The 27,674-nt window shown below is 50.9% G+C and overlaps 11 protein-coding genes across 14 annotated transcripts; 6 read left to right on the plus strand and 5 right to left on the minus strand.

Moving 5' to 3' along the window:
- Nucleotides 1–48: 48 nt before the first annotated feature.
- Nucleotides 49–864, plus strand: J3458_009309 (uncharacterized protein; the record flags this gene model as incomplete). Its single annotated transcript, XM_066119700.1, has 1 exon — nt 49–864. The coding sequence occupies one exon, from the start codon at nt 49–51 to the stop codon at nt 862–864; it is 816 nt and encodes a 271-aa protein (XP_065975496.1).
- Nucleotides 865–962: 98 nt separating this feature from the next.
- Nucleotides 963–2,184, minus strand: J3458_009310 (uncharacterized protein; the record flags this gene model as incomplete). The annotated part of the gene is made up of 2 exons (XM_007809068.1): nt 963–2,045; nt 2,113–2,184. 2 exons carry the CDS (start codon nt 2,182–2,184, stop codon nt 963–965), a joined length of 1,155 nt encoding a protein of 384 aa, XP_007807259.1.
- A 207-nt stretch (nt 2,185–2,391) lies between these two features.
- J3458_009311 (uncharacterized protein) lies at nt 2,392–8,086 on the plus strand. 3 transcript variants are annotated; one of them, XM_007809067.2, is made up of 5 exons: nt 2,392–4,068; nt 4,115–6,734; nt 6,795–7,013; nt 7,114–7,390; nt 7,461–8,086. In XM_007809067.2, exons 1-5 carry the CDS (start codon nt 3,863–3,865, stop codon nt 7,592–7,594), a joined length of 3,456 nt encoding a protein of 1,151 aa, XP_007807258.2. In that variant the 5' UTR covers nt 2,392–3,862; the 3' UTR covers nt 7,595–8,086. The 3 variants fall into 3 exon arrangements, with proteins under 3 accessions (XP_007807258.2, XP_065975498.1, XP_065975497.1); XM_066119702.1 differs by having other exon boundaries at nt 2,392–6,734; XM_066119701.1 differs by having other exon boundaries at nt 6,795–7,390.
- Nucleotides 8,087–8,606: 520 nt separating this feature from the next.
- Nucleotides 8,607–8,864, minus strand: J3458_009312 (uncharacterized protein; the record flags this gene model as incomplete). The annotated part of the gene is made up of 1 exon (XM_066119703.1): nt 8,607–8,864. The coding sequence occupies one exon, from the start codon at nt 8,862–8,864 to the stop codon at nt 8,607–8,609; it is 258 nt and encodes an 85-aa protein (XP_065975499.1).
- A 728-nt stretch (nt 8,865–9,592) lies between these two features.
- J3458_009313 (uncharacterized protein) lies at nt 9,593–11,301 on the plus strand (the record flags this gene model as incomplete). The annotated part of the gene is made up of 1 exon (XM_066119704.1): nt 9,593–11,301. The coding sequence occupies one exon, from the start codon at nt 9,593–9,595 to the stop codon at nt 10,994–10,996; it is 1,404 nt and encodes a 467-aa protein (XP_065975500.1). The 3' UTR covers nt 10,997–11,301.
- Nucleotides 11,302–15,311: 4,010 nt separating this feature from the next.
- Nucleotides 15,312–19,665, plus strand: J3458_009314 (uncharacterized protein). 2 transcript variants are annotated; one of them, XM_007809064.2, is made up of 2 exons: nt 15,312–16,393; nt 16,454–19,665. In XM_007809064.2, the coding sequence occupies exons 1-2, from the start codon at nt 15,794–15,796 to the stop codon at nt 18,113–18,115; spliced, it is 2,262 nt and encodes a 753-aa protein (XP_007807255.1). In that variant the 5' UTR covers nt 15,312–15,793; the 3' UTR covers nt 18,116–19,665. The 2 variants fall into 2 exon arrangements, with proteins under 2 accessions (XP_007807255.1, XP_065975501.1); XM_066119705.1 differs by having other exon boundaries at nt 16,038–18,284.
- J3458_009315 (uncharacterized protein) lies at nt 18,285–19,665 on the minus strand. Its single transcript, XM_007809063.2, has 2 exons — nt 19,392–19,665; nt 18,285–19,310 (listed from the first exon to the last, which is right to left on the minus strand). Exon 2 carries the CDS (start codon nt 19,194–19,196, stop codon nt 18,489–18,491), a length of 708 nt encoding a protein of 235 aa, XP_007807254.2. The 5' UTR covers nt 19,197–19,310; nt 19,392–19,665; the 3' UTR covers nt 18,285–18,488.
- A 104-nt stretch (nt 19,666–19,769) lies between these two features.
- J3458_009317 (uncharacterized protein) lies at nt 19,770–24,647 on the minus strand. The gene is made up of 3 exons (XM_066119707.1): nt 23,931–24,647; nt 22,157–23,828; nt 19,770–22,099 (listed from the first exon to the last, which is right to left on the minus strand). The coding sequence occupies exons 1-3, from the start codon at nt 24,138–24,140 to the stop codon at nt 22,068–22,070; spliced, it is 1,914 nt and encodes a 637-aa protein (XP_065975502.1). The 5' UTR covers nt 24,141–24,647; the 3' UTR covers nt 19,770–22,067.
- On the plus strand, nt 19,775–21,641 carry TIF11 (Translation initiation factor 1A). Its single transcript, XM_066119706.1, has 2 exons — nt 19,775–20,522; nt 20,800–21,641. The coding sequence occupies exons 1-2, from the start codon at nt 20,463–20,465 to the stop codon at nt 21,088–21,090; spliced, it is 351 nt and encodes a 116-aa protein (XP_065975503.1). The 5' UTR covers nt 19,775–20,462; the 3' UTR covers nt 21,091–21,641.
- Nucleotides 24,648–24,986: 339 nt separating the features above from the next.
- J3458_009318 (uncharacterized protein) lies at nt 24,987–25,280 on the minus strand (the record flags this gene model as incomplete). Its single annotated transcript, XM_007809060.1, has 2 exons — nt 24,987–25,142; nt 25,230–25,280. The coding sequence occupies 2 exons, from the start codon at nt 25,278–25,280 to the stop codon at nt 24,987–24,989; spliced, it is 207 nt and encodes a 68-aa protein (XP_007807251.1).
- A 101-nt stretch (nt 25,281–25,381) lies between these two features.
- Nucleotides 25,382–27,612, plus strand: rad16_1 (DNA repair protein RAD16). Its single transcript, XM_066119708.1, has 4 exons — nt 25,382–25,819; nt 25,969–26,804; nt 26,869–27,496; nt 27,547–27,612. The coding sequence occupies exons 2-3, from the start codon at nt 26,230–26,232 to the stop codon at nt 27,155–27,157; spliced, it is 864 nt and encodes a 287-aa protein (XP_065975504.1). The 5' UTR covers nt 25,382–25,819; nt 25,969–26,229; the 3' UTR covers nt 27,158–27,496; nt 27,547–27,612.
- Nucleotides 27,613–27,674: the final 62 nt, after the last annotated feature.

Raw genomic sequence — 27,674 nt, forward strand, 5'->3', positions numbered from 1 at the left:
CGCAGCACAGATGCAAATGCAAATACAAATACAAATGCCAAAGAAGAAATGTCCACCCCTTGGATATTCATATGTCCATCCAGCCGCGGAATCGGCCTCGCGCTGACGCGCCACCTGCTCCGGACGACACGCCTCCCCATCCTCGCGACGACTCGCCATCCGAATCCGGAGTCCACCAAGGCCGCTATCCTGAGTGGCACGGACGGCGTTCAGCACGGCGACTCGGCCTCTTCGCGTCTGCACCTTGTTTCCGTGGACGTCACGGACGCGCCGTCGGTGGAAGCGGCTTCGCACACGGCGCGGCGGCTGTTCCCCCCGGACCGCCACCACTTACACCTGTCCTTTGCGATGCCGGGGGTCCTGACGCCCGAGAAGAGCCCTGCGCAGGTAGATGCCGATGCTAGCCTGGCCATGTTCCGGGTGAACGCCATGGGGCCGCTGCTGCTTATGAAGCACTTTGCGGAGTTTCTGCCGCGGCGCGGGACGGGGATGGATCGCGGGGGGCTGGATGCGCTGCCTGCGCATGCTACGTGGGTGTTCATGTCTGCGAGGGTCGGGTCCATCGCGGATAACAGGTCCGGGGGCTGGTTCTCGTACCGCGCCAGCAAGGCTGCGGTGAATAGCATCACCAAGAGCATGGATGTGATGCTCAGGGCGAGGAGTGGCGACAAGGCCGTGGCGATGGCGTATCATCCCGGAACGGTGAGGACCGCGCTGAGTAGGGAGTTTTGGGAGAGGGTTCCGGAGAAGCAGCTGTTTAGTCCCGAGTACGCGGTGGAGAGAATGGTGAGTGTGGTGAATGCGTTGCATCTTGGTCAACGGGGGAAGTGTTTGGATTGGAAGGGCGAGGAGATTCCGCCTTAGGATGGAATACAATAAGTGGCATTAAATGAAGTATTATTCCATCTATCATTCAAAGAAATAGGTTTTGTTCAACCCTTTACCATGGCTGAAATGGCGACCTACAATTCCACTTCCTGGAAGGACGCGCCGTCTGGTGTGCCAGATGGCTTCTCCTTTACGTCTCTGTCTACGCCGTCGTCACCTCTCTGTGGTTCGGGCGCGTCGCCTTCTTGATTTGAAGTGCTTGGGCGCAGGGCAACCTTTTGCTCTTCCATGTCTTCGAGTCTCATTTTTTGCGCTTCAGCTTGCGACGGCGTCTTGAGCGTTTGCTCGGGCTCTTCCTCTGCTTCTTTATCGGCCTTCTGCTCCGCTTCTGCCTCTGGTTCATCTACCCCATCCCCATTCTCCGTCGTCTCTGTCGTCTTCGCGGCCTCGGGGCTGGGGGCTGGGGGCTCATCCTTGACAGGAACTGGCGGAGGTGAGATGGTGTCGCTACTAGGAGGCCCGGGTCTCATTGCATCCAGATAGAACTTGGTGACACCCAGAATGCGGCCATTCTTCTCACAGGCGTCCACCCATTCCGGCCGTACCACGGGAATGTTGTTCTCAACGGCCTTTTCCCAAGCTGTACCTCTCCCCTCTGTAGTTACAAAATGTGTAGTATCGATGCGCACCCCGTCCACGATCTTGGCGCCAATACGCTCCACGGCCTTGCCCAAGTTTTCCTTGAGAGCTCCAGGCAAAATGCCCGTGGTGATGGTGATACCGCTCAAATCGGTCATCTTATGCGTACGCACAGTCACCTTCTCACTCATACGTGTCCCAGCAGTGGTCCTCAACACAAGGTGGAACGTGTACTCTGTATCGACAGCCAGGCCACTGATCTTGGTGCTGTGCATCTGCATCGGTCGGGGAATGTTTCCGGCCTTTTGGCAATTGCGATACAGACTGAGGGATATCAAATCGGCGGTGGCGAGCTCTATTGGGTCCCATTCGAGAACGACTGACGTCTGGGTGGCATTGCGACAGCGGAGAACGGGGTTGGCAGGCTCAGAAGCGCCAAAGGACTGGAATATGCGATCTTGTAGGTCGCGAAACTTTTGCTCTTCGAGCGATTCTTTTTCGTTATTTTGAGAGACGGTGATGTCGACGATGCTACCAGATGAAATGTTCGGGGGCAGGAGGATGGAGGGGAACTCGATCTGTGCAAGTTGTTAGAAACCAGTCGTATGTTTAGGGCGGCTGTTCGGGGGGAAAGGTCTGGTATACCAGTCGTTTGTCCGGCGTCAGGAGGACCGTCACGCCAGCGTCGACCTTGCCGACGGTGAGGGAGACGAGCATATTCCTCAAATGATGATCTTGGAGTTGCAAGTTGTGTCCCTGGAGGTGGGCCGTGGTGCTCCTAGGCACTCCTGAACAAAGAGCTGCGCAATCGAGCCAGTTTGCTGGATGGATTATTCGCGGCGACCTTGGTAACAAATCTTGTTTATCCGCAAAAACATCGAAATAGGTCGAATATGGTAGGTTCTGAGCCACCTAGGCAGTTGAAGCTTCGGTGTCGAGGCAAATGGAAGTCAAATCTATTCGTGGCTCTGGACGGGCAGCTGGCTTCTGATTCGTCACAGCTCCACTTCAGCAGTTGACTGGTTCCGTTGTGAGTTGGAAGGAGCGATGCTGGGGGTGGGAAGTGGGTCGAGGGCTGTTCCAATGTTCAATACAAAATGAGAATTTGCATCCTACCAACGGACTCATTCCATCATCGTCAAGACTTGGTTCCCACTCGCATGTTTTGCATGTACTATGCGCAATCGTGTCGAACGCTACAAGCCTTCGCTTAGTCCAAGCTAGTGACAACTTGACACAATGGTCATCCTTCGATGGTAGTAGTGCCCTCTTTTCCTGTACTTGTCCCCAACGTCTAGTTTCTTCCCCCCGTCCTGTATTCCACCATAGTCAGAAGTTCCTTTTCCTGATGTCTAGCTCTTCATCATAACTTTGTCCAACTGCCGTCATGAGAGAGTCATTTAAGCGAACACCACCGAGCTTCACGCCGTCAAGTCAGGTGATCGATCCGACGAGCGCCTTATTGGGCTTATGCGGATATTTGTCCCGAGTGTCCGGAGTGTCAGTGTCGCAAATGCAACTCGAGGCTTAAACGAGCCATGTGGCACACCGAGGCTGTTCAGCCAAGAGTTCCTACCGAGACTACGGAGCAACGTTACCTTCTCTCACGGCTCACCTACATCCATGGTTGCCTCGTTCCTAATACATGGCATGGCGTAAGGGGCGTTAAGGACCTAGTTCTGAGTCAGACTACGCCCGAAACTTATTATTGCGCTCCGTATCCGGCAGGCTGACGAGATGAAAAAATATGCGGTTTCATTCGGTATGAAAGAGTGGAGACGGCGTTCAGCGAAATGTGTTGACGCAACGCAACGCCGGATCATGCAGCGAAGAACTTTAGTACATATGTGCAAGGAAATATTTGCCCCAAAGTCAGCTGGCCGTTATCCATCTCACCAATCAGAAACCTCTAATGTCAGTTTGTTCTATTTTCGAGATTTTCCTTCCATGCAGTACGCCCGACCCTCCGGGGTCAAATGTTCTGCCTTGGCGAATCAAGGCAAGTCTACTATCGAATGATGATCTTCGCGTTGCGCCCCGAAAGATTTCTCGCTGCAGATGGGTCTCTGTACATTCACAGCCCCAATTTCACGACTGGCTGCTGCCGACGTCAAGATTCTGCACAGCTGCAGGTACTCCATACTACGGTGGGAACATCTAGGAGGAGGCTATGGTATGCGGCTGACTTCTTACCATTACGGCTCAGCTGAAGGCTGCAGCTAAATAACAATTGAGTTGCTTCCCATAGGCCCGCCGGGGTGCTCAATAATTTAATGAATTTTAATGTATAAATAAGAGCAGCCATTTGGCAGTCTCGGACTACTCGTCCAAATTTCGTTTTCCTACTGTAAAACAAAAACTTAATACACTTACAATTCACTTCTCAGACACAAACATGTCATTTGAAAAGAAGTTCCAGGCTGGTGAGACTTACGGGGATCCCCATACAGAATCATCACATCTTATGACCGATGCCGCCGACATTGCTGAATATATCTGGAATAATGCTGTTGGCGTTCAGACTCGGACGTCCAAAAAGGAGATTGTGGAATTAATGAGAGAACTCTTACACAAAGGAGAGCCCATTGATGACAAGAAGGGGTACGTAGCATTCAGCATCTGAAAGAACGTTTCTGACAAGAGACAGCACCACCGAGCTCCTGATTAGCATTCTTACAAGCCTACCCTCCACATCAAAACTTCGTACTCGACTCACCAGCAAGTTTATCGACAGGCTGTGGAGTAATCTTCAGCATCCACCCCTGAGCTATGTTGGAGGCGATGTCAAGTATGAGGTTGTGAACTCCCACGAGCCCGTTGACAAAGACGACAATGAGACCTATAGCACGATTGAGTTCAAGGCTCCTGATAGCGACATAATGCTACGGGAACGCATTCCAAAAGTCCCTGACGGTACCTACCAATATCGGCTACCTGATGGGAGCTTCAACAGTGTCCTTCAGCCTAACTTGGGAAAAGCCGGTACGCCATATGCCAAGTCTGTCCGTCCACTAAAGCGGCTGCAAGGAGTCAAGCCTGATCCGGGTCTACTCTTTGATCTTTTGATGGCTCGCGATGAGGACAACTTTATGGAGAACCCTGCTGGCATCTCGTCTATGCTCTTCTACCATGCATCCATCATCATCCATGACATCTTTCGCACTAATCGTACGGACATGAACAAGTCTGATACGTCGTCATATCTTGACCTGGCGCCCCTATACGGTTCGTCACTCAAGGATCAGTTGGAAATCCGTACCATGAAAGAGGGCAAGTTGAAGCCCGACACCTTCCACGAGAAACGGCTATTAGGGCAGCCCGCCGGTGTCAATGTCATGCTGGTCCTCTACAGCCGCTTCCACAACTACGTTGCCGACATCTTGTTAAAAATCAACGAGAATGGGCGGTTCACACTGGCATGCCCGCCAAATGCCAGTCCTGAAGACAGAGCCCGGGCTGTAGCCAAACAAGACCATGACATCTTCAATACCGCGCGTTTGATCGTTGGCGGGCTTTATGTCAACATATCCCTGCATGACTACTTGCGAGCTATCACCAACACCCACCACTCTAAGAGTGATTGGACATTGGATCCTAGGATCGAGATAGGCAACCAGTATGATGGCGAGGGTGTTCCTCGCGGCGTTGGCAATCAGGTCAGCGTCGAGTTCAATCTGATATACCGATTTCACTCTTGCATCTCCAAAAAAGACGAGCGTTGGATTAACGATTTCTTTCTCAAGCTTTTCCCAGGTCGCAACCCAGACGACTTGAATGACGTGAGCCATGTCGAGCTCGGTCAGGCGTTGGTCGCCTTTGAACAGAGTATTCCCAAAGATCCTAGTGTTCGAACATTTGACGGCCTAGAGCGTCAGGCCGGCGGGACATTCAAAGACGAGGACCTTGTCCGCATTCTAAAAGAGGCCATGGAGGACCCAGCTGGTGCATTTGGCGCCCGTATGGTCCCTAAGGCGCTGAAAGTGGTCGAAGTTCTTGGTATCAATCAAGCTCGCAAATGGCAGGTTGCATCCTTGAACGAATTTCGTGAGTTCTTTGGACTCAAGCGATATGATAAGTTCAGTGATATCAACTCAGACGAGGAGATTGCCAACATCCTGGAAAAGCTGTATGCGGATCCTGACATGGTGGAACTTTATCCAGGTCTCATGATAGAGGACATTAAGCCCGTCCGCAATCCTGGTTGCGGAATCTGCCCAACTTACTCAGTCGGTCGCGCAATCCTTTCTGACGCCATCACGCTCGTGCGGTCAGACAGATTCAACACAATCGACTATACGGTCGCCAATCTCACAAGTTGGGGCTACAATGAAGTCCAGCAAGACTACAAGACTCTTGGTGGTTCCATGTTGTATAAGCTCATACAACGAGGTGTTCCCGGCTGGTTCCCCTTTAACTCCGTTGCCGTTATGCAACCCATGTACACAAAGAAGGCCAACGAAAAGATTGCTCAGGAGCTTGGAACGCTGGACCAATATACGCTGGATGACCCAAAGCCTCCAGCAAAGCCCATCATAATTTCCACAAATGCCTCGATTAAGAAAATACTTGATAACCCCGCACAATTCGTTGCGCCTTGGCTCAAATCATTCAACTGCTTGTTTCCAGGAAAGAAGAATTTGGGTTGGTTTATATTGGCTGGCGATGAAGCCCATAGCTATGCGGATCGTGCTGGTTTCGATAAAGCAATGGGCAATATCCCAGACTTGTATCATGCCATAGACGACTTCATCGACGGCGTCGGCACACGGATGATCCAAAAGGAGACTTTCAGGCTCAAAGAAGGTCTTAACCAGGTCGATCTGGTCCGAGATATTGCTATTCCATTGTTGACTCGGCTACTCGCAGACCTCTTCTATTTTGACTTTCGCTCTGATGAGAACCCGGACGGCAAACTAGGCACAGTCGATCTGTATCAGCACCTTGTCAATATTCGCGCCTGGGGGGATAATACCGACTCTGGTGAGGCCTGGAACCGTCGCCGTCATGCTAAGGAGAGTCTTGAGGTCATCATCAAGTCCACTCGCAAGCTAGTTGATGAAGTTGCTGTTAGTGGGGGCTTCGGATTGAGCGTCGTCTCTGCCTTGACGAGTAAATTCACCCGCAAGGCTCACATCAAGGAGAACTCTTTGAGATCGTGTGGCTTGAAACTTGTTGAGGAGCTCCTGGCCCAAGGAGATTCGACTGAGAGAGTTGTTGACAGCCTATGGCTGACCGCCTTTGGCGGTGTCGGATCTCCAGTCAATACAGTAAGTATTTGTCGTCATTTGGTGTACCGATTTCAACTAAAGATGCTAATTCAATCGTAGTTCTACGAAGTTATGGAGTTCTTTCTGCGTCCCGAGAATGCATCCGTGTGGGCTGATGTGCAAGACTATGCTCAAAAGTCTGATGATGGCTCTCTCCGTGCCTATGTTGTTGAGGCACAACGTCTCACGAGCTCACAACGCAATCTGCGTATCGCGACCCAGCCGGCTGAACTGGAGGGCAAGTCAATTCAACCGGGGGATGTTATTATTACTATGCTTGTAAGTCCAAGCTTCTACTAATTCTGTCTCAGGACCTTTGCCTTCCACATTATTATTCTGCAAGTACAGCCCAGGACAAGAAATTCTGATCAAATTCTAGGGCGACGCCGGGCGTAATCCATCGGAGGTTTCCAGTCCCGACAAGTTTGACGCAAAACGTCAGGTAGGCCCTGCGACCTCTTTCAGCCACGCTCATCACCATTGTTTTGGCGAGGATATTGCACTCGCCTTCGTTACCGGACTAGTGAAGCTTTGCGCCGGCCTCAGCCAGCTCCGTCCGGCGCCGGGGGCGATGGGCCAAGTCAAGACAATCCGCGTTGGTAGCGACAAGTTCTATCTTAATGACAGCTGGTCGTACCTAAGCCCTTATGCTAATAGTGAGTTCTTGCACGTTCTGTGCCCTACATTTCATGAATATGTATGTCCAGGGTGCTAACCTGCTCATAGCCTGGAAGGTCCATTTCAATGGCCACGGAAAAGGCAACTTCGAGGGCGAGAGGCCGCCGAAGAAGTTGGTTGATATGCAAGAGTACTCTTATCTGATTAGGAAATACAAGGATAAGCTAAGAGGGGCTATCTAGGTACTTAAAATATGCTGGAACCCATATTTTGCATAACCAACTTATTTCAGGCTCGTCCTCCAGACGCCAATACCAGCATCAACGGTTGGAGGTTGGGGCATGGTTATAATCCGCCCCGCACTCTTGTTTGTCAGCGTCATGGCACCGTGTAAATTAGATTTCATTCACTTACACAGATAGATCATCTCGTCCTGACGAGACTATCAATTGCTAGTGAGTCCTTTTTTGGCCGTGTTACGGAGTACAGCCACTGTACGCCCCGGCCGTGCAGGTGCCAGTGGTATTCTCGCTATTCAATCCGATGCCAGCAAATGATAGCACAAAAGAAGCATTCTTTTGACAGACACTGTCCTTCTTAGCCAAGTCGCGATTCATGGATTCGGAACTCGAAACTGAGGACTCCAGGGAGTAGCCTATATGTCCCAGATTATAACATAGTATTCCAATTCTATAATTAGCTTGAAAAAAGCACATTTTAGCTTGACGCAACGAGTCCTGCTACATTCATAGAATCCTGATAGCCTTTTAGACATCTGAGTGGTTCCAATAATGTTAAATGCAGAGGCCTTGGGATACAATCCGGGTTTCAATTCTAGATTCCTTCACAAATTCGTGGTTCGTGACACAATCCAGACGGCGGTGGATGGACCTTCAATTCGTTGTAGGGGAATCCAGATAACCTTGCAGAAGAACTGATAACAGTGGTAGCTACACATGTTGTGTGCTATTTAGCACAGCAGGAACTTGTATTGCCACGAGATGTAGCGGGCTTTTCGTTCATCGGACTACTTGACACCCTCGAACTACTTCAGCCTCAGTACTGTCGAGCTACCTGGCTTCGTAGCAAGGGATGCCCGCGTCTTTGCTTGATTTCAAAAGCACTCGCTACGAAAGTAAATTCTTGACAGCATGACAACAAGCAGAGAGGTATTGTCAATACATAACATGCCACCGATATCCTGCAAGAACGCTCAAGCTTGTTTCCGCATAACCCATCCCGACTTTGAAGGTGTCAGTTAGAGGTCTTTCTGTAACTGTCGGCAATACTATCAGTAACATGCTGTCGCTTCTCCACAGACGCCTCCGCAGTCTTCTTGAGCTGTGATTCTTCCGCGGTAGTGGCCAGCCTGTACGAATCCGGTCCGTATGTCTTCCCGCGCCGAGATCCAGACGCAGTACCCTGATCCGTCAAAGTCTTGGCATTGGACGCGGATATACCGAGCTGGAATTGTGCCTGCTGACGGGAGGAACCTTGGTTTTTGGACGACATATTGCGGGTATGGCTCTAAGAGAGGATACTTAAGTCAGAATTAATTTAGGCACCTGGAGTAAAAATTGCAATACAGGTATGTCTTCCTGGGTAGTAATGTGAGCTAGTTGATTATCATTTCCATGGTTTGAGAATAGCGGGAGAGCCATGAGTTATGTTCTAGAGTTCGAGGTCCGTCTTGAGGATTTGGTCAAGGCGGCCATCTTTGTCGTCGAGTAGCAGTATCAACTACTGGCCAATATCAGCACCGACCCCGAGTCAAAGCCCCCTTGTTGGGTGAGTATGGAAGGTCATGAGGAGGTTCATAGCCAATAGACTAGTTCAAGTGATGCCACATATGTTCAGTATCAATGGATAGCTGCCTTGTCGTAGGTCTTGGACTGTTGGTGATATGTGTCTGTCATTGCTTTATAATCGCATCAGGGGCCCAGTAATGGTCCCGGCGTTACGAAAGAACTCGAATACATTCCCAACAGCATTTCTGTAGCCAAATGCCTACCCAAACGTCGTCCAACATCGTTGTGAAAGTGGTCTCTTATTGGCTCGAGGTGTCACCACGCAGGTGGGACTGTCAGATGAACAAGGCACGGACATTATTACCCTGTTCCCCAGCCCAACTCGAGCAGGCCCAATCGACAAGTTCATCAAAGTCGTACCAGTGATCCTTCTTTACTCATGCTCCTCACCCCCTTTTTGAGCATTGCCTCTACATGGAAACGACAAAGACAATGGAACCTCGAATGCGTTTCGACGACGTCGCCTGGGAGGAAAGCGAGAACGTTGAAAGCGCCTGGGTGAAGGACATCCTTAAGGAAGAATCGCTGCGAGCAATTGGAGACTTCATTGTCAAACATCGTCATGGTGTGCCTACAGAATTGTGTGATCCCAAGGCCGGTGCTTTCAATGTCCTTTTCCGCATGAAGTTCCAAGACGGCGGGTCGGCCGTGATTCGCTTTACCAAGCCAGGCTGCACTATGTTTCCTGAGGAGAAGATCCAGAATGAGGTAGCGACGATAAGGTATATCCAGGATAATACCTCTATACCCGTGCCATTTATCCTGCACTGGGGATCAAGAGAAGAAAGCCCTCTTGGACTTGGCCCATTCATTATTATGGAATATATTAACCATGAGACGGACGTTTGCAAAGTTCTTAACATACCTGAACTGCATTGGGAAGATCGACCTCGCCTTAATCCGCATATAAACCTGGAAAAGCTTGAAATGTTATACTGCCAACTCGCAGATGTATTGTTACAGCTATCCAAGCTGGAATTTCCAAATATAGGTTCACTCGAGGAGATGAACGAGTTTGAGTCAGAAGCTCGCCGTCGGCCACTCTCTATTCATATGAATGAGCTTATAAGGCTGGGGACTCTGCCGCGAAATAAGTTACCGAACGGAATATTTGCCTCGTCATTTGACTATTTCGAGGCCTTATCACAGCTTCATATTGACCATCTAACACACCAACGAAATGATGCGGTAGACTCAGAGACCGATTGCCGGCGCAAGTATATCGCTAGACAGTTATTCCGTAAACTCGTCAGGCAACGCCGACTACTATCCAAGGCGCACGCTGATGGTCCGTTCAAATTGTGGTGTGACGATCTCCGGCCATCAAACGTTCTGCTAGATGCGAATATGCAAATTGTTGGTGTGGTAGACTGGGAATTTACGTACGCTGCGCCAGCTGAGTTCTCCTTCTCCCCGCCCTGGTGGTTGCTCCTCGAACAACCAGAGTACTGGCCAGACGGCTTGGAAAATTGGAAAGAGATATATGATAGTCGGCTTAAGATATTCTTGAAAGCAATGACAGATGTCGAGGACGCCGCTATAGCGTCAGGTCGGCTTGATGAGGCCCAGCGACTGTCGCCCCGGATGAAGGAGAGCTGGGACAGCGGAGAGTTTTGGGTGATTTACGCGGCGCGGAAGAATTTCGCATTTGACTCCATATTTTGGAGGGAGCTGGATCCACGATTCTTTGGGAATCCTGGGGTGGCGCAGGAAGATGCCTGGAGGAAGAGATTAGATGTGCTGGATGAGTTGGAGAGGTCAGGTATGGAGGAGTTGGTGGAGAGAAAGATGAAGGAGACGGAGACGAGGGTTTTGGCTTGGGAGGTAGATGAATGACTGTTGATATAATGTATACATATGTGTGTGTGTGTTTGGAAGGAGGTTAGTACTTGTCCCGCAAGATAACACGGCAGGAGTGATCAGACGATCTTGGGTTGCCATGACTAGTATCTGGGAAGGAGCTAATGGGATTGCCCCCCGAACCTCTGAAATAGTTTCCGTCATGACTCCTCGCTCGCCATATTCTTGCCGTCGATTATATTACACAGAGATGAGACGCTCAGAAGATATGAAGCTCTAGTCAACGGCTTCATACGGAAAACAGTGTGACGAGGTGTGTAAATCAAGGAAAAAGGCAATACAGGTCCAATATCATAACAGCCAATCATTCACCAGCCCTTCCATACATAGGAATAGAATTCGGCCTGCTAGCTATATATAGGCAGCTGGCGCAAATAACGCAGTTTGTTACTTTCCAGAATGCAAGCGGAGTAGGGATTGGTATGCTTACGTTGAATTAACACCTTGTTAGCTTTGCATCGTAATCGTCACAACTAAAATGCAGGTGCAAGTGCAAAGAGCAATCAGAGTCCATGTTGAATCCATCTAGGCCCCGGGATCTATCCTCATTCACAAGGAACTGAACAAGTACTGTTTCTATTGCGACCGAGGTGGTATCGCAACAATCAATTCCAAATCGTAGCATTTGCCACGAGTAGAGTTGGGAGAATATCATGTCAGTACTCTAGCTATTATTACATATTAGTATCTGGTTTTCCCCGTCGTCTTTCTTTATGCGCAAATGTACCATAGGCCTTGAGGCTTACTTACAGTAATACAAAGGTGACATTTCACGCTCCAGGTCACACCGTAACGTCCAGATATCGAGATCATATCCGCTAAAACACCTTCCGCTAAGAGCGGTGTTTGTAAATGGGGGAGATTGGAGTTGCTTGGAGTGGAAAAATCACCCCCAATAATGCTATAGATGTATGCGTTGCACAAACATCTACAACGCTTGATGATTGTTGACTTTGTACAGCTCCGATAAAATCGGTCATGAGTCCTTCATCGAAGCTAGTTTCGTCAAGCGTTTTGGCAGCTAAACGGCGATGTCAACACGAGCTACGCGTTCCTACAGCTAGAGACTAACACCGCCGAATGAACCAGGCGACTCCTCTACTTCTCTTGTCTGCTGGTGCAACAAGAGCAATCACTGTCAGCTGCAATAAGGGCCTTGCCGGAATCCACAAGCGCAACAAGCGAAAGCCCCAGCAGCAACTTAAGTCGTTACCTAGCTTGAGCTTATACAGAATCGCAACGCCCAAAACACCGTAAGAGTCCTAGAGTAGTGACATTTGTATTTTTATAGCCCGGAATGATACCCAAATATGCCCTTGAGCTGCCAAGTCATGTGCTTGGAACCCATCTTAGAGGGCTAATTCGGAACAAAACATCAATTGATGCCCTCCCACTTGCCTCCCTACCTAGGTAGGTATCTTCACCCATACGAGGTTGGTACAAGCTTGCCATTAAGCAGGTAAACCGTACCTGTGCTCTTTTCCCCAGCACCACCAAGGAAATCACCCCCCCAAAGTTTCACGTTTTGTTCTTGTTAGCTGATGTGTTTTCGAGAAAGCAGAGGATCAAAATATGCTTTGAGATGGTTTATTAAGGAGGTGCAGTTCGAACTCCAGAGCAGTGAGTACTAATTTAGTCATGCGGGACGATATGCTAGCTTATTAGAGTCTTTTGTATGTATTTAGACTCCCGTATGTAAGGAGGCTAAGGGTATCCAGCAAAAAGGAAGTTGAAAGTGAAGGATGGGTCCTCCGGGCACATAGGTGTCTTATCAACCTACGCAAGATAGGCGTCAAAAGTCTAATATATATACAGTTTAATAACACCCTTTCACTCGCACTTTAAGCTCCACAACTATTGTCTCCTAGTTGCTCAAAGCACTTTTGAATGGCATACCCAGGCTCATCGGTTGTGCTTCAACGCTGTGAAGAATGGGCTGTGATAGAAAACACACGTCGCTAATATATCCTTCGAAATAGGCCATCCGCCCAGATTTTATAGTATTGAGCAAAATCCAGACAAAGATTCTACCTCATGTTCCCTCAGCTTTGTGCCTTAGCAGATTCACGTCCGGTTTCCAACCTTCCCACTTTCCGACACCCGTGGAACTTGTACAGATGCTGCCACATATGATCCTTCCTGGTAAAGCTCCTATCCTGAACCGCACGCTTGGCACATGATTCAAACTCGTGCGACTGAAAGTGCTCTTCTGTCGGGGATGATTGTCCGCAAAAGATACACTCTGCCTGTGTCTGACCTAGTCGCCAGACGATGTAAGGCTGCTCGGGCGGTAATGGAATGGCACAAACCCACGACGTGTCGCCAGGGGCATGTACGGATCGCTCATGTCTAAGCCAATCATATTTTTTGTTGAAGTTGCGCGAGCAGTAACTGCATGTAAAAGTACGAGCCTTTGACCTTTTCGACCTTGCCGATGCTGACTTCACCCATGCAGGATGGGCAGGGTCTTCCGAACTCCTTCCGGACAGAACGGCGTCACTGTTAGCAGATGCACGCGAGTAGTTGGATAAGGACCCATCCGAAGAGTAATGCAGCGCCGACCGAGAGTACAACATTGAATCTGTACTTGCTGAAGACCCTAAATCATCGGCATCGCCTGGTGCCCCTACCCCATGGTGAATGCTTGAGTTGGAACCGATTGCCTTCTGAATAGCTGCTTCTGAGACTGGTTCACTGTCTGGGGGTGAGTGTCTCCATCTTTCAAATGGCGTCATACTCGAAATTAAAGAGCGTGGCATAGGCGATCCAGCACGAAAAGTCGCGTTGTTGACCATCGGTTGCGTAGACAAGCGATGGCGTCGTCTGGCGTTGGTGAACCAGTTGATAACTTGGGTCCTGCTTAGACCTGATTGCTCGGCCAGCGTCATTTTTTCGTCATCCGTTGGATACGGGTGTTGAATATTGACCGCGAACCAATCTCGTAGGATCTGTGTTTTCCGAACAGAACGAGAGCTAGACCTCTTGCTGGTCACTGAGAGCCTAGCACCTGCATTAGGAGGCGGCCCAGACGGCCCAGACGTCGGACCAGCAGCCGGTTGGGAAACCTGATGCCAGACCAACTGGTTTTCTTCCTCACTGACTCCGTGCAAGTGCCCAATCACCGGACATGAAGTCTCAAACTGGGAGTGGCCGCGCTTCGACCGCTCAGCTAGACTGCAATTTCTAAAAAGGGCAACGCAACTAGAACAAGAATTGACGGGGTTGGGGTTGGCATCTGTAGTTTGGAGCATAAAACATTGTAAACGCAGACGCTTGCAATGATTGCAGGGCTCCGGGGGGCGCCAAGCTCCGTTCTTGGCAAAGAACTCCTCCATAGCTTCTTGATACGATGCCGGCTCTATTCCAGGAGCTGGCTCTTGCATAGGGAGGGAGAGAGAAAAGGCGGCACTGTCATAGTCCCCAGCCGGATGCGGAAATGTGAGGCTCGTGTCTTGGGACTCAAAGCCGGGTATCGCCGAAGGGAACTGCGGAGAGATGGCATCCTGGCTACCTATATCCGCTCCGAACAAAAACGATTCAGACCAGTCTAAGTCGGCAGGTAGCACCGTAGTGACGCCGGCAGTCGCACCGGTCCCGACGATGCTCTGCGGCGACTCCAGGTCGGTTGAGGTTGAGAGGCCGGACACTCGGCGGTCGTCATTTGCGCCCTCTATGGCCGTGGCGTCGACCACGCCCACGAAGAAATCATTGTCGGTTGACATCTGCTCCTACACCCCAGACGAACAGGCTACGGATTAAGGAATACTTTAGACGTCTCGCATAGCAATGATTCAATGGTGAGGGCGACGCAGTGACGTCTTTCTCAGCAAGTGAAAAGGCAATGTCAAGCTAGCGTCGGATTGAGAGGGGAGAAAATTGGGCTAAATGGCTTGTTTCTCATTCTGGCTGGATTGGATGAGGCGGGCAGACGGGCAGAGACCACCCTCACGGACAGGGCGCAGGCTTGCCAAGGGACGGCGACCGGATGACGGACAGTTGCCACTGAGAGGCATGCGGTGGCGTTTTCGAGAAGCTCCAGTCTTCCCAAGTCTACCGGCCGACAACAGGCTGCAAGCTGGTTGGAATGCCCCATTACGGAGGGTGTGTCATGAGTTGGCATGTGTGGCGTCAGCCAATAATCACCATGGTACGTACGGAGTATGCCGTTGAAAACCAAAAACTCAGCTTCAAGGCTACTGCTCATGTGATACACCAAGCCAGTGCCGTGATAATCCGAATATTTAATGGCCTCCCGGTTTCAGTCTTGATTTCTGTCGACCGCACGTCCTTGACGCCCTCTCCTATCTCCCACGACCGCAATGCGCCCGGTTGCCAGGCTCCTTTCGGTCGAGTAGACATGGCTCGGCGGACTGCATTTACAGCCAAGTATAATCTGCCAACGTATTGCCTCACTTGATGTTATAAGAGGTGTAGCCGTTTCATAGACGCTCCCAGAGAGTTCTGTTGGCTTTCGGTAGTGGAACCACTGGCCCATGACGGATTTCCATTTTTCGTCCGTGGATAGTAATTATACAGCGGGAAGGCGCACGCACTCTGTGCACAGAAGGCGCCTGTTGTACAAGGAAAGAACAGCAAAATCCTCCCCCTCAGTTACAGATAAATATCATGTGCATTCCGTCCAGAGAATTTTCTGTTTTTTCTCTCCCCACGGAGTCTGAATCAACGGTGCACTTCTCTAGCCAACAGGTTTACAAAAGGTCTCGGCAATCCTTGATTCGTTCGCTTTGCTCGCGGTGATCTCGAGCCACTAATATGGCCGCGTTTCGAAGGGCTATGCAGCTCAACCCAGGTGCTGCCTCGTGGTGTGCAGATAGCTCCATGTCCCTTTCCGTCGACGACACGAGGCTGGTTGACAGATTCCATAGCCAGTTCCCTGGTGGCCCCACCAGGCTCGTGCAGCTTGACGAGGTTGCCAATGATCTCGGCATCAAAGCCGTCCATCTCAAAGACGAAAGCACGAGGTTCGGTCTGCCGTCTTTCAAGATCCTGGGTGCCTCCTGGGGAACTTTTCGCGCCGTTTCCCAAAAACTTGGCCTCCCTCTAGATGCAGACTTGGCGACCGTGAAAGATGCTCTGGCGCGTTTACCCATTCCCCTGTATGCAGCGAGCGAGGGCAATCATGGCAGAGCTGTGGCTAGGATGGGGTCTCTCCTCGGTGTGCCTGTGGAAATCCATGTTCCTGCAAATATGCCGTCAGAGACGATGAAACGATTAGAAGAAGAGGGCGCCATAGTTTCCGTCAATGCTGGTACCTATGATGACGCCATGGACACTGCTCGAGAAGCTTGCGCGGCAAGAGGTGGGCTCCTTGTCCAGGACTATTCCTTTGACGACTATAAGGAAATTCCCCAGGTGAGGTCTCACATCTGCTGTCGTGTATAGTTGCGATTTTCTAATACTCCCTACACATAGTGGATAGTGGATGGATATATGACGATGTTGCGGGAGATTGACAGCCAGCTCAATGGTACTGAAGCCGATCTGGTCATCGCTCCAGTCGGTGTAGGATCTTTTGCACAAGCAGTTGTCTCGCATTATAAAAGCAAGGCTTGCAAGACAGCCGTCATGACGGTTGAACCTGACACCGCAGCATGTTTGTATAAGAGCTTACGTGCCAAAAAGCCTGTTCATGTTCAGACATATTCCACTATCATGGCTGGCCTTGACTGTGCTACCTTGTCACCCATCGCATGGCCATTGCTGAAATCTGGTGTGGACGCCAGTTTGACCGTGTCTGATTATGAGGCACATCAGGCGTCCCAATATCTCAAATCTCGACACATATCAGCAGGGCCATGCGGCGCTTCACCTCTTGCTGCTCTCAAACGCCTTACAAGGAAGGATATGGCTGACTTGGGCCTCGGACAAGATTCTGTGGTGGTTCTTCTCTGCACAGAGGGAGCCAGAAGCTATCGCACTCCCATGGACGTCTCCGTTGATGACCCTGTCGCCTTGACCCAAGCTCTAGTCCGCATCGACTCTTCCAATCCAGCACTGGGGTCTGTGCCTGGTCCAGGAGAGACTGAGATTGCCCGTTTTATTGGCTCTTGGCTTGAACATCGCGATATTGAGACTCATTGGATTGAGCCAACCAAGGGGCGCCCGTCCATTGTTGGTGTTGTTCGAGGTTCAGGCGGGGGCAAGAATTTAATGTTCAACGGGCATATCGACACAGTCACAACGCTGGGTTATGGTGATGACCCTCTAGGTGGAGAAATTAAGGATGGGAAGCTCTATGGACGCGGAGCCGATGACATGAAATGCGGAATAGCTGCTGCCATGTCTGCATTGGCGGCGTCCAAGGCCCAGGCTCTTCGGGGCGACGTCATATTTACTGGCGTGGCCGACGAGGAAGCAACCAGCATTGGCACAGAACAGGTTCTTGAAGCAGGCTGGAGAGCAGACGGTGCTGTTGTCAATGAGCCGACTGGCGAAGAAATAATCCACGGGCACAAAGGATTTGTTTGGCTCGAAGTCGATATTCATGGCCTCGCATCACATGGATCACTACCAACAGTTGGCATAGACGCCATTACTCGGGCAGGTTATTTTTTGGTCGAATTGGACAGGTATTCAGAAAACTTGAGCAAAGGTTGGGCCGATCCCCTCCTGGCTCCAAGTGTCCATGCATCCACAATCAAGGGTGGTGAGGAGGAGTCTTCATATCCAGCATTGTGCACTGTGGTGATAGAGCGTCGAACTATTGCAGGCGAGTCTGTCGATTCGGTTAGACAAGAGTTTCAAACTATTCTGGACAGCCTCGCCAAGTCAGTCAAGGACTTCAAGTATGACTTGCGGGTAACTTTTGATAGGGCCCCTTTCAGCATTGATCCCGAGCACCCCTTTGCAGCCCTTGTGAGCGGCGTTGCCAGTGAGGTGCTGGGAAGAAAGGCCAAATTCAGCAAAGGACCGTACTGGACTGATTGCGCCCTGCTGGCTGGCAAAGACATCCCCGTCCTCCTCTGGGGCCCAATAGGTGATGGCCTTCACGCCAAAGAGGAGTGGGTGGAAGTTGCCTCTATCGAACGAGTGGCCAGAGGATTGGGGATGATTGCACAAAAGTTCTGTAGCTAGGCCTGGGTTCTCTTGTGTCATCTTCCCAGCATATGTGGGCTGACACTCACGCGTCCAGCGATAGGCAGGTCGGTTGCAGGTCGCGACATTGCATTGGGCCAGGTTGATATACATCAACGTCGGCCTGCATGGCTATGAATTTTGTGTTTGGTCGAATTAATATACGGGATGCTCTGTAGTATGCCTTCTTGATTCAAAGGCCAGTAATTTACGGAATATGTGAGATCGGCCTCAGTAGCCAACGACCTAATCATAAACCTACGCCGGTCCAGACTGCCCCAACAGGATATCGATACAATAAACGCCGTCACATGCCGTCAGTAGGACCCTAAAATTCCAAACTAGAAGAGAGTGATGTTGTACAATACCGCCTTCATTTTCTGCAGTATTTGACCAAAGCATCGGCTATAACGCGCCCGAACCGCTCCGGCGACTGTGTTGCGGCTTTTACAGGATCATGTATTGTAATCCAAAGGGTTCCCCAAACTATGCTGGCCACGCCGTTTTGAGATCCGGCCCGATACCCAAGCGTATGAAGAGCTTCGTATACATATCGCGTCAGTCGTCGGCGAGTAAGTGTACGTACGACAGCAGACGCGCTCCCAAAACTGGTGGTCATAATCCACATTGGCTCTTGCCGCGTTTTCTGAGCATATTTGGCCCGCTTCATTGGTGCCAGAGGGTGACCCCGTGGGTCGAAATAGCGGAGGTCGAACGGATGGATGATGTGTCGTGGACTATATGCCAACGTGGCGCTGAAATCTGAGGCAGCTCGGGATAGCTCAGAGCCTCCGTTGAAGCGGATCATCCGTCCATGGTCGGGTTCGAGGCCATATCTGAGGAGGAAGTCTCGGTTTTGGGGCGTGGTCAGGAGCTTGCCATCGGCCTTGACAAAATTTTTTACTTCTTCAGGTATGAGTCTCTTGATGGACTTGGGTTTGCTAGGCTGTCGCTTAGGGCTCGGTGGTCGCATTACACTAGAGGCCGAACGTTGCATTGATGCGAACAACCACAAATAAGAGCTCCTGGGCAATATCGAGCTCGGGACCAGAGGTCGCCAGAGAGCTCTTGCTATCGCCATGTGAAGTTGAGCTGGAATCCGGCCGCTAGTGTCATGTTTGCCACTTCGATGGCGAAATGAAGAGACGTGGTGAGGGAGGGGCTCGAATTGGGAAGTTCGTGGCTAGCAAATCGGCTGGAACAGAAAGGAAGTATTAGAATGAAGTCGAGAAAGTATCGTGTGTGACAGGAGGACGGTGTCTGTCACCCAACCAACCAGACGTCACAACAATTGAAAGCTGGGCCCACCCGTACCGGTGACGGGCTGCCGTACGTCAGGCACTGACTGGTAAGCGCCACAGAATCTCAACGGGGTTGGTTATGTAAGCGCGTCCCCTCAGGTTTGGTCAAGGGCCGCCTCTTCTGCCGGAACGGATCTTGTTATTCTATGCAAAAAGTAATTGGGAAAAAGACACACGCTATCGGCATTCATGACATGAAATTTGGATGCCGACACCAACTCATGTCACGTCAAAGCCAGCCCATTGTGGACCGGCGGAACACAGAGTTCTCGGCCCACAAGCCAGCAGCCCACATTGTCTGCGCCAATGTGCATGCAGCCCACCATTTGAGTCATCGCAGGCGCACGCACACAGAGCCCAACGCCAGATGGCGAAAAATTAATCACGTCCAAAGTTGGGAGGCGGACCAAAGTTGCAGACGGACCTACGACGCGGGCCAAAGTGATTGGGAAGGGGCGATTCAAGCTCGGCGTCTGTACTCCGTACATGCACCCAAACCTAAACACACAAAAACAAATTCCCCACAGCACCGAGTGCCCGTCCATTCTCAAGTAACTACTAAACGCCCCGGCCTGGTCTTCAAACTTGCCCACGTACTTAAGTAATAAGTCCCCTTCCACAACACTGCCGCCACCTTCAGACTTGACACCTCCCGAGCAAAGAACGTCGCGTCCACACCTCTGCCCTCAGCAAAACCCCTTCTCGTGCGCGCAGCCGCCAGGTCTACGACATCATCTCTATTGTAACGCGCATCGCCGCTACCACAGTCAAACATGCCTAAGAACAAGGGAAAGGTGCGTTCACAAAAATAAATAATTCCGGCCTCTTGCGCTGCTTTTGCCCCGCCCCCGCCATTGTGTGCCGCTGTATCTGTGTGCCTCATGGCAGGGACCGGGTGCCACTACCCTCAAAAAAACACGCCATGCTGACAGATATTGCAATAATAGGGCGGCAAGAACCGCAGACGAGGTACCAAGGAGAACGATGACCAGCGTCGAGAGTTGACCTTCAAGGAGGACGGCCAGGAGTATGCCCAGGTTATCAAGATGCTGGGCAACGGACGACTTGAAGCCCTTTGTTTCGACGGCAGCAAGCGTCTCGCCAACGTATGTGACAATGCACCCAAACCCTCCGCTCATCAGTCATCATGCCCATGGCCATGTCCACCCGCTTTTTCACATTCACGGGACTCCATTCGAACCCAGACCATTCTTTGATGATTCCGACTTCGGCATTATCACACGTAATGAGATGGTTGTTCGTGATTCAACATCATATATGGATCGTGAAATGTTGATTCGGGCACACATTTTTTAGCCACAAACACCAACATTACCTCCTTCCTTCTCGCGTCAATCTACCTAACTAACTTGACTTTCACAGATTCGTGGCAAGATGCGCAAGAAGGTCTGGATCAACCAGGGTGATATCATCCTCCTCTCTTTGCGTGACTTTCAAGACAACAAGGGCGATGTCATTCTCAAGTACACTGCCGACGAGGCTCGTTCCCTGAAATCGTATGGCGAGCTTCCCGAGCATGCCAAGATTAACGAAACCGACACCTTCGGTCAAGGAGAGGACGGCGAGGCCTACTTCGAGTTCGGTGACGCAGACTCAGAAGAGGACTCGGACGAAGATGAGAAGAAGAAGGAGGTCGACATTGACGACATTTAAGTCTCCAGTCGTCGTCATCCTGCCGTACTCATCTCCTCATCGGCAAGACCGCAGGGTTCTGATTCGCCACCCGGGCTCTACCACCGTTAACCACATCTCTAGCCCAAAGAAACAACAAAGAGAAGAGAAACAGGGCTGACCACACTTTTTTGCCTTTGCCATTTTTCTGTGTACCTCTTTGGGTTCTCTTTGCCGTCTCAACTTGCGCGCGCGCGGTTTGACTCTGTGTCACAAGTCCTCTTCCAGGTTCACCGTTCCGCCATCTCGTGCTGCGCGTGCGCCGGGCCGGCTGGGAGTTTGCTCACGGACACACACACCCATTTACACTGTCTTCTCTCTCAACCCCTCTGGAAGCGAAAGAAAGAAAAAAGGGAGTCTTGTTCTATAATGTTGCTTTATTTTAGCATTTGCAACCTGCCTCTTTTTTTTTATCGATATTTGGTCTCCCTTGGGTCCCGCGACAGTTCTATAGCAGGAGTGGGGGTTTGGGGACCGCCGTGGTGGGAGAGACGTCACGGCGCGTCCATTTGTCATGTTTCTTTGAAGGTCCTTCAACTTTGTTGTCTTCTTTACAGTTATTATGAATATGAGCATCATGGCATTACCTTTATCGCTTGTAGCGGGCCGTCAGCAGCAGTCTTTGCATGATAGATCAAGAAATTATGCCAACAAGATGAATCCACGAAAGCTAATGCCATACATATATGATCTTATAGATTATCTGCTTTTTATTCCCTCTTTTGGTTGTGTGTGTGTATACTATGTAGAGACCTCGACAACCGACCGAGGAGCCACATGGTAAATGAATGATAGTTTCCCTCAGCAACTCCTATACATGCGAGCTACTGCTCGAAAACTTGCCACGTTCGCAGCAACGCCACACTGAACGTGGCATACCACCTCTTCCGGCCCCCGAATAAACAGGTCAAGTTAATGCGTTATAGTGTCTCCGGATGACATTGTGTAGTGTCGTGGTCTTAATCCCAGTCATCGTCATCACCTTCGTCATCTATTAGACCGTTAGTATACTGCTACATTAGTACGTGTAGGAGAATTCAAAACATACCACTCTTGGAAACTTTATCCTTTCTCTTTTTCAACGCAGCAGCCAACGCATCCGCCATACCGCCGCCGCCGCCTGCAGCAACGGCACCGGCCGGTGGACCAGCACCACCTGAATCCCCACCTCCGCCGACCTGTGCGGCGGATCGGTCTCGGATTTGAGATTTGTCAATTTTCTTCAAGGACCCAATGCCACCTGCTTTTTGGATATCGCCCAGCATGGCGGTTCGACCCTTGTCAGCTCCTGCTGGAGGGCCGGCTGGGATACCAGAAGAGTAGCCTGAGTCGCGGTTCGGTGGTGGGGGAGGCGGAGGCGGAGGAGGTGCTCCGCCTGAAGATGGCATAGGCGGTGGTGGGGGAGGCGGAGGAGCTGCCGAACCGCTGGATGGCATGGGCGGAGGTGGAGGAGGAGCATTTGATGATGGTAACGGGGGAGGCGGAGGGGCGCTTGATGAAGGCAGCGGCGGAGGTGGAGGAGCGTTCGACGAAGGTAAGGGAGGCGGTGGAGGAGCGTTTGGCGATGGCAATGGTGGAGGAGGAGGAATGCTAGCAGCAGCGGGAGGAGGAGGTATAGGTCTTGAACTCGATGGTGGGAGAGGTGGAGGAGCACTGCTAGCTGGCGAAACCTTGGGAGGCAACGGCGGAGGAGCAGGAGGAGCTGAGTGAGAGTCGTTTGCTCGAGGCGGAGGCGGAGGCGGAGGCGGCACCGGTCCGCGACTGGGAGTCGGGGGGGGAAGGCGTTGGCCGGTAAAGGCGGGAGGAACAGAGAACTTGTGGCTAGAATTCTCGGGTTCGATAGGTGTCTTGGCCGGGCGAGGAGGTGGGGGAGGGCCAGGTACTGATGCTGTTGATGTTGAAACTGTCTTCCGCCTCGGCTGCTCGATATTGGCGAATTTCCCTGCATCTGGCAACGGCGGAGGAGCGTTGAACTTGGGACGTGGAGGAGACGGAGGGGGGCTTGCTTCTCTTGCTGGTCCATCAGCTTTAGCAGATCGTCTCGGGGCCGGTGGCGGCGGAGGGGCTCCGCGTTTGGTAGACGACGATGATGACGAGGCACCACCCGGCGGAGGAGGTGGTGGTGGTGGTGCCCTAACACTCTTTGAATCTCCTCCATTCGTAGGCGCAGGAGGAGGCGGCGGCGGCGTAGGCGAGGGGTTGTTCAACTTGGCTTGCTCCTCTCGCAAGAAATCGACAATAAACTCTTGGTTATCCTTAATAAAGTCGTCAGTAAGACCTTTATTGGTAAGATCCTGTCCAAAATGCTCCCTCCACAACGGATCAAAGGCATCCAGCAAGGCAAATTGCGAGGGTGCAATGGCCCCGTTCATACTTTGCGAGGACGAAGGCGAGTGGTGAAACGGATGGGGCAATAGACTGGGCTTCGTTGATTCTGTTGGCGACGGAGCAGAGGAGTGGCGATGACCAAAAAAGCTCAGTAAGCTGTGCTTGTGGACAGGTTGCGAACCTCCTCCAAAGGGTGTTGATTTCGTAGCTCGGCTTGCGTTCTTTTCTCGCTCATCCATCTTCTTTTTGAACTGCTTGGCTTCCTTTTCGTCAACAAAACTCAATCCGGCTAGGCAGTCTTCGAGCTCAAAAGTGTGGAAGAAGGTACGGTCCTGGTTGTAGTGCCATGTGTCGTAGATTTCTTGATCCCAAATGACGCCTCGGTTGGTGGGCTGTTAGAGGATGTATGTTAGTATACATGTACATATATATGCATATACATCAATTGGCATCGTTCAAAGTGACAGCACAACCGGGAAACCATGAAAACATACGGAAATGTCCACCATCTTAAGCCAGTAGGTGTTGCCAACCAGGTCATTGGCCAGCACTATGGCGCCTTGCAGGCCCGAGTAGGTCCATTTTGACCGGTTTGGATATGCGACGTAGAGCCTAGCGACTCCCACCGCGTGGATCTTGTTGGACTGCTTGGGGACAAACCGTTTAACGGTGTCCTTGTCGTCCTCGTTGAGTATCGACGGCATGGCGAAGGGAAGGTCCGTCAGCAAGCCTTACTGATAGGCTCTTTGTCGATACCGATTAGTCGAGCGGGCAACGAGGCAGAGAAAACGGCTCTTTAATACTATAGGAGTGGAAGGAGAAAGACGAGAAGAGGACTCATGTACGAGGCTTTACTATGAGGCGTGAAATGACGGTTAGAAATTGGGTCCTGCCGTCATTCGGGGCGGCTGCGGTTGGAGATGGTGTTGAAATGCTGAAGTGGTTTGGTTGGTCGTGGGCCAGCGGATGCGTGCGGCTACTGTGCAGTTTGGCGCCCAAACGTCTGCCTTTGGCGGTTACACCGGGTGGAGCCAAGGTGGCTGTTGGAAGATGGCACCGGATTCAGGATGTTATGGTGCCCCTGGTCGACAGGCAGGAATTGATGTCGCGAGCTGCGTGAAGTGAAGACGGGTTAGGTGACAAAGGGTCAACAGTGTTTGGGATAATGACTTTGGCTGGGTGGGGGGAGCTGAGCTGAGCAAGCACTTGAGCACTATGGTTGAGGTCAGGTCAACATTGAAGTCAACTGGTCCACCGAACCTCGGTGGAACTCGGACAGCTTGAAGGGGGCCCTGGGAGGGGGGGACATTGGACACTTCAGCCACCACCAGACCAGATTTTGCTTGGGACATACGGAGTGCCCCGTACAAGGAAGGAACGCAACATCGGGGGCACCGCCACGCATGTGCACTGCAGTCAAGAGCCAAGAGACGCCTCAGGACTGGCGTCATTAGCAGCAAAAATTAAACGTCATCAAATCTCATTGCGCGGTACTTTGTAGTCTTTTACAATATTTCCTTCGCCTCCACACTTGGTGTCCCTCGTGTCCTTTATGGATTCAACTCCTTCTTTCTAGCCTCGCGCTCTGCCTTGCTGCCCTCCTCGCTTGGCATGTCCTTGGTCAAGGCTGGGCCGGGGTGAGCTTGGTGCGGAGCCACCTTGGGGTCAATACCATGCTGAATGGGCTGCGTGGTGAACTGCTTCTCCTGTTGAATTGTTTTTAACATAAATACGGCCAGAAAATGATGATGGAATAGGGCCGCAAAGACGCTGCACGAGAGGGGGGAACTTACGCTGTCGGAGCTCGAGGTGGCCTTGTTGACTGCTTCCTTGACCTTGTCCATGGTGACGATGCAGGTTCTGGCGTTTGATTGGCGACGATTTTTACTGAGTACGTATTCTATGTATGTTTCAAATGCAGAATCGGTAGGTCCGGGATCAGGGAGTACTAGACAAAGAAACAAACTGAAAACTGATTGATTCAAAGGGTTGCAGCGAGTCTTATTTGTACTTTTGGAAAGTATGAAACTGGTCCCGCTACCACCAAACCTGCCGATTAATGGATGACGTCGGGCCGCCGAGGAACCGTCAAGATGGGGGGAGGCATCTGGTGGCGATTGGTGCTTAATGCTCGAGTTGCTCCCCTCGAGATACTTGACCGGCGTAAGCCTCTTTGATGGGCTTCGTGGAGCACTACGTAATGGCTGGTCCCAAAGTCGAGGCTCCCCTTTGTCCCTGCCTGTCGCGTGCTCAACCTGCACGACATCATCAAACAACCAAGTCCTGGCACTAACCAATCGGTTCAACTGCCCGGCCGAGCCTTCTACGGTAAAGCCATGATTATTGATGTTGGGGGCACGTTAAGGGGCCTATGAAATGAAGAGTACGTATGCTACTCGTGATACGCTTGGTTGGGGGAAGCAACTAGCACTGCTTCCTGGAAGATGGCGAATAGGGGAACGTATGTGAACCACACATATCAACAGCGAAGCGGCAGCTAATGAGGTTTCAATTCTTTCCAACTCCATCAAGTTTTACGTCGAACAATTTCCCAGAGTTTACTGCACGACACCATCTGTCCACGGTTTCCGCCCAGAAAAGACATGATCCATCACTGGAATATTCACGAAGCATCATCACAAACTCACCCCAAATTACGGTACATTGTTTCTAACAAGAACACAGAAATCAGCCCCACCACCTCCATATTCCTTGGAATGCCAGTTGTGCAACCAACAAAATTAGATTTTCTCGCTTACAGAGTCCCCGTCCGTGTAAAGCGGTCGCCGCTACATGGCGGCCATCATCACATCGGATGACTCTAATATTGTCGATAACCACAATCATAAGTATAGTTATATAGATGAACATGATACCACGTCTCTGTACTTCAACTTTCTGAAAGACATAGTCAAAATGAGCAGTTTGCAAGAAAAGCTCGTGGTCTACACTCTGGACGGCGCAATCAATGATTTCTTTAAAAGTCACACAAATGTAACCCGACAACAGTGCGATGGCTTGGCCGCTTCTATTGTCGGCAAGCCTGTCGAGCCTGTACCCATTCAAGGCTCGTTCAGCTACACAGTCATAGCGGGAACTGATCAAGCCAAGATTGACCAATTCCGAACCCCAGAGTCGACGTTAGACATCAATACTCTCGATCTAGCCAGAAACATCCACGGCAAGCTGGTCCCAAGTCCCGTCTACCATGGCAAGATTGGACATCTCGCATCACAGCTACATGTCTATGTAATGGATAAGATACCAGGGAGTGTTTATGTCCAAGCGCAGTCACACTATCATGTTCCTGTAGGGACCTTGCTGGAAGCCTCTCTCCAGCACGCCAATACCGTAGCGTACATGGCAAGGTACAGATAGTAAACATGGTGCAAAGTCAATCCGTCTCTTACGCATTTCTAACATCAAACACAGGTTCTTCGCTCAGTCATGGAACAACAGGCAAACTACCAGGCCCTGTATTGTTCAAGCCACTCACAATGACTACCGGCAGAAACTTCAGCTCCTCTCAGAAGCTCTTTCCTCTCGATTCACACAGAACCCGCAAAAGGCCATCGGTGGCCTGGAGTTGCTCCTCACGCCGGAATACCCCATGGTCCTCGGCCACGGAGATCTCAACGCAGTGAACATGACGGAACCATCTATCGGCCACATCAAGGGGATTATTGACTGGGCTGAAGCAGAATCCATCCGTTTGGCATGAATCTATGGGGTCTTGAGAACATACTAGGCTACATGGACTCCGCAGGCTGGCACTACTACAGCAATCATCGGGTCTTTGGAGGAGCGCTTTTGGCAGACTTTCCAAGAAAATGCCATGGGTATCGGCGCTGCCGAGATGCGGCGTATTGGGACAGCAAGCATGACTGGTACTTTTCTTCGCTACGGCTTCCGCAGGACTCGGGGCTCGGATGTGGTGTTGGTAATTCTTCGTCTTTCAAGTAGCTCGAGGCATTTTGCTCCAGCGAATCTGCTCAAATTACGCAGTCAGAGCAGCTATAGCCCGAGTATACTTTCTTCTTCAAATCGCAATTTCGTCACTGTATGTTCTCATCTCTTCTACAAGCCAGTATCCTTGTTTGACGAATACAGCATGGTGTAAGCCTTGTCGGCTTGAACTGGTGCGACTTAGGCATTTTATACTCGAGTTAATTGTACCGCGAGGGATTTTTATTTTATTTTTTATTTTTTTAAAAAAAGACTATTTGAGTCGGTTTGTG

The sequence above is a fragment of the Metarhizium acridum genome, assembly GCF_019434415.1.
Source record: "Metarhizium acridum strain ARSEF 324 chromosome Unknown scaffold_141, whole genome shotgun sequence".
Classification (NCBI taxonomy): domain Eukaryota; kingdom Fungi; phylum Ascomycota; class Sordariomycetes; order Hypocreales; family Clavicipitaceae; genus Metarhizium; species Metarhizium acridum.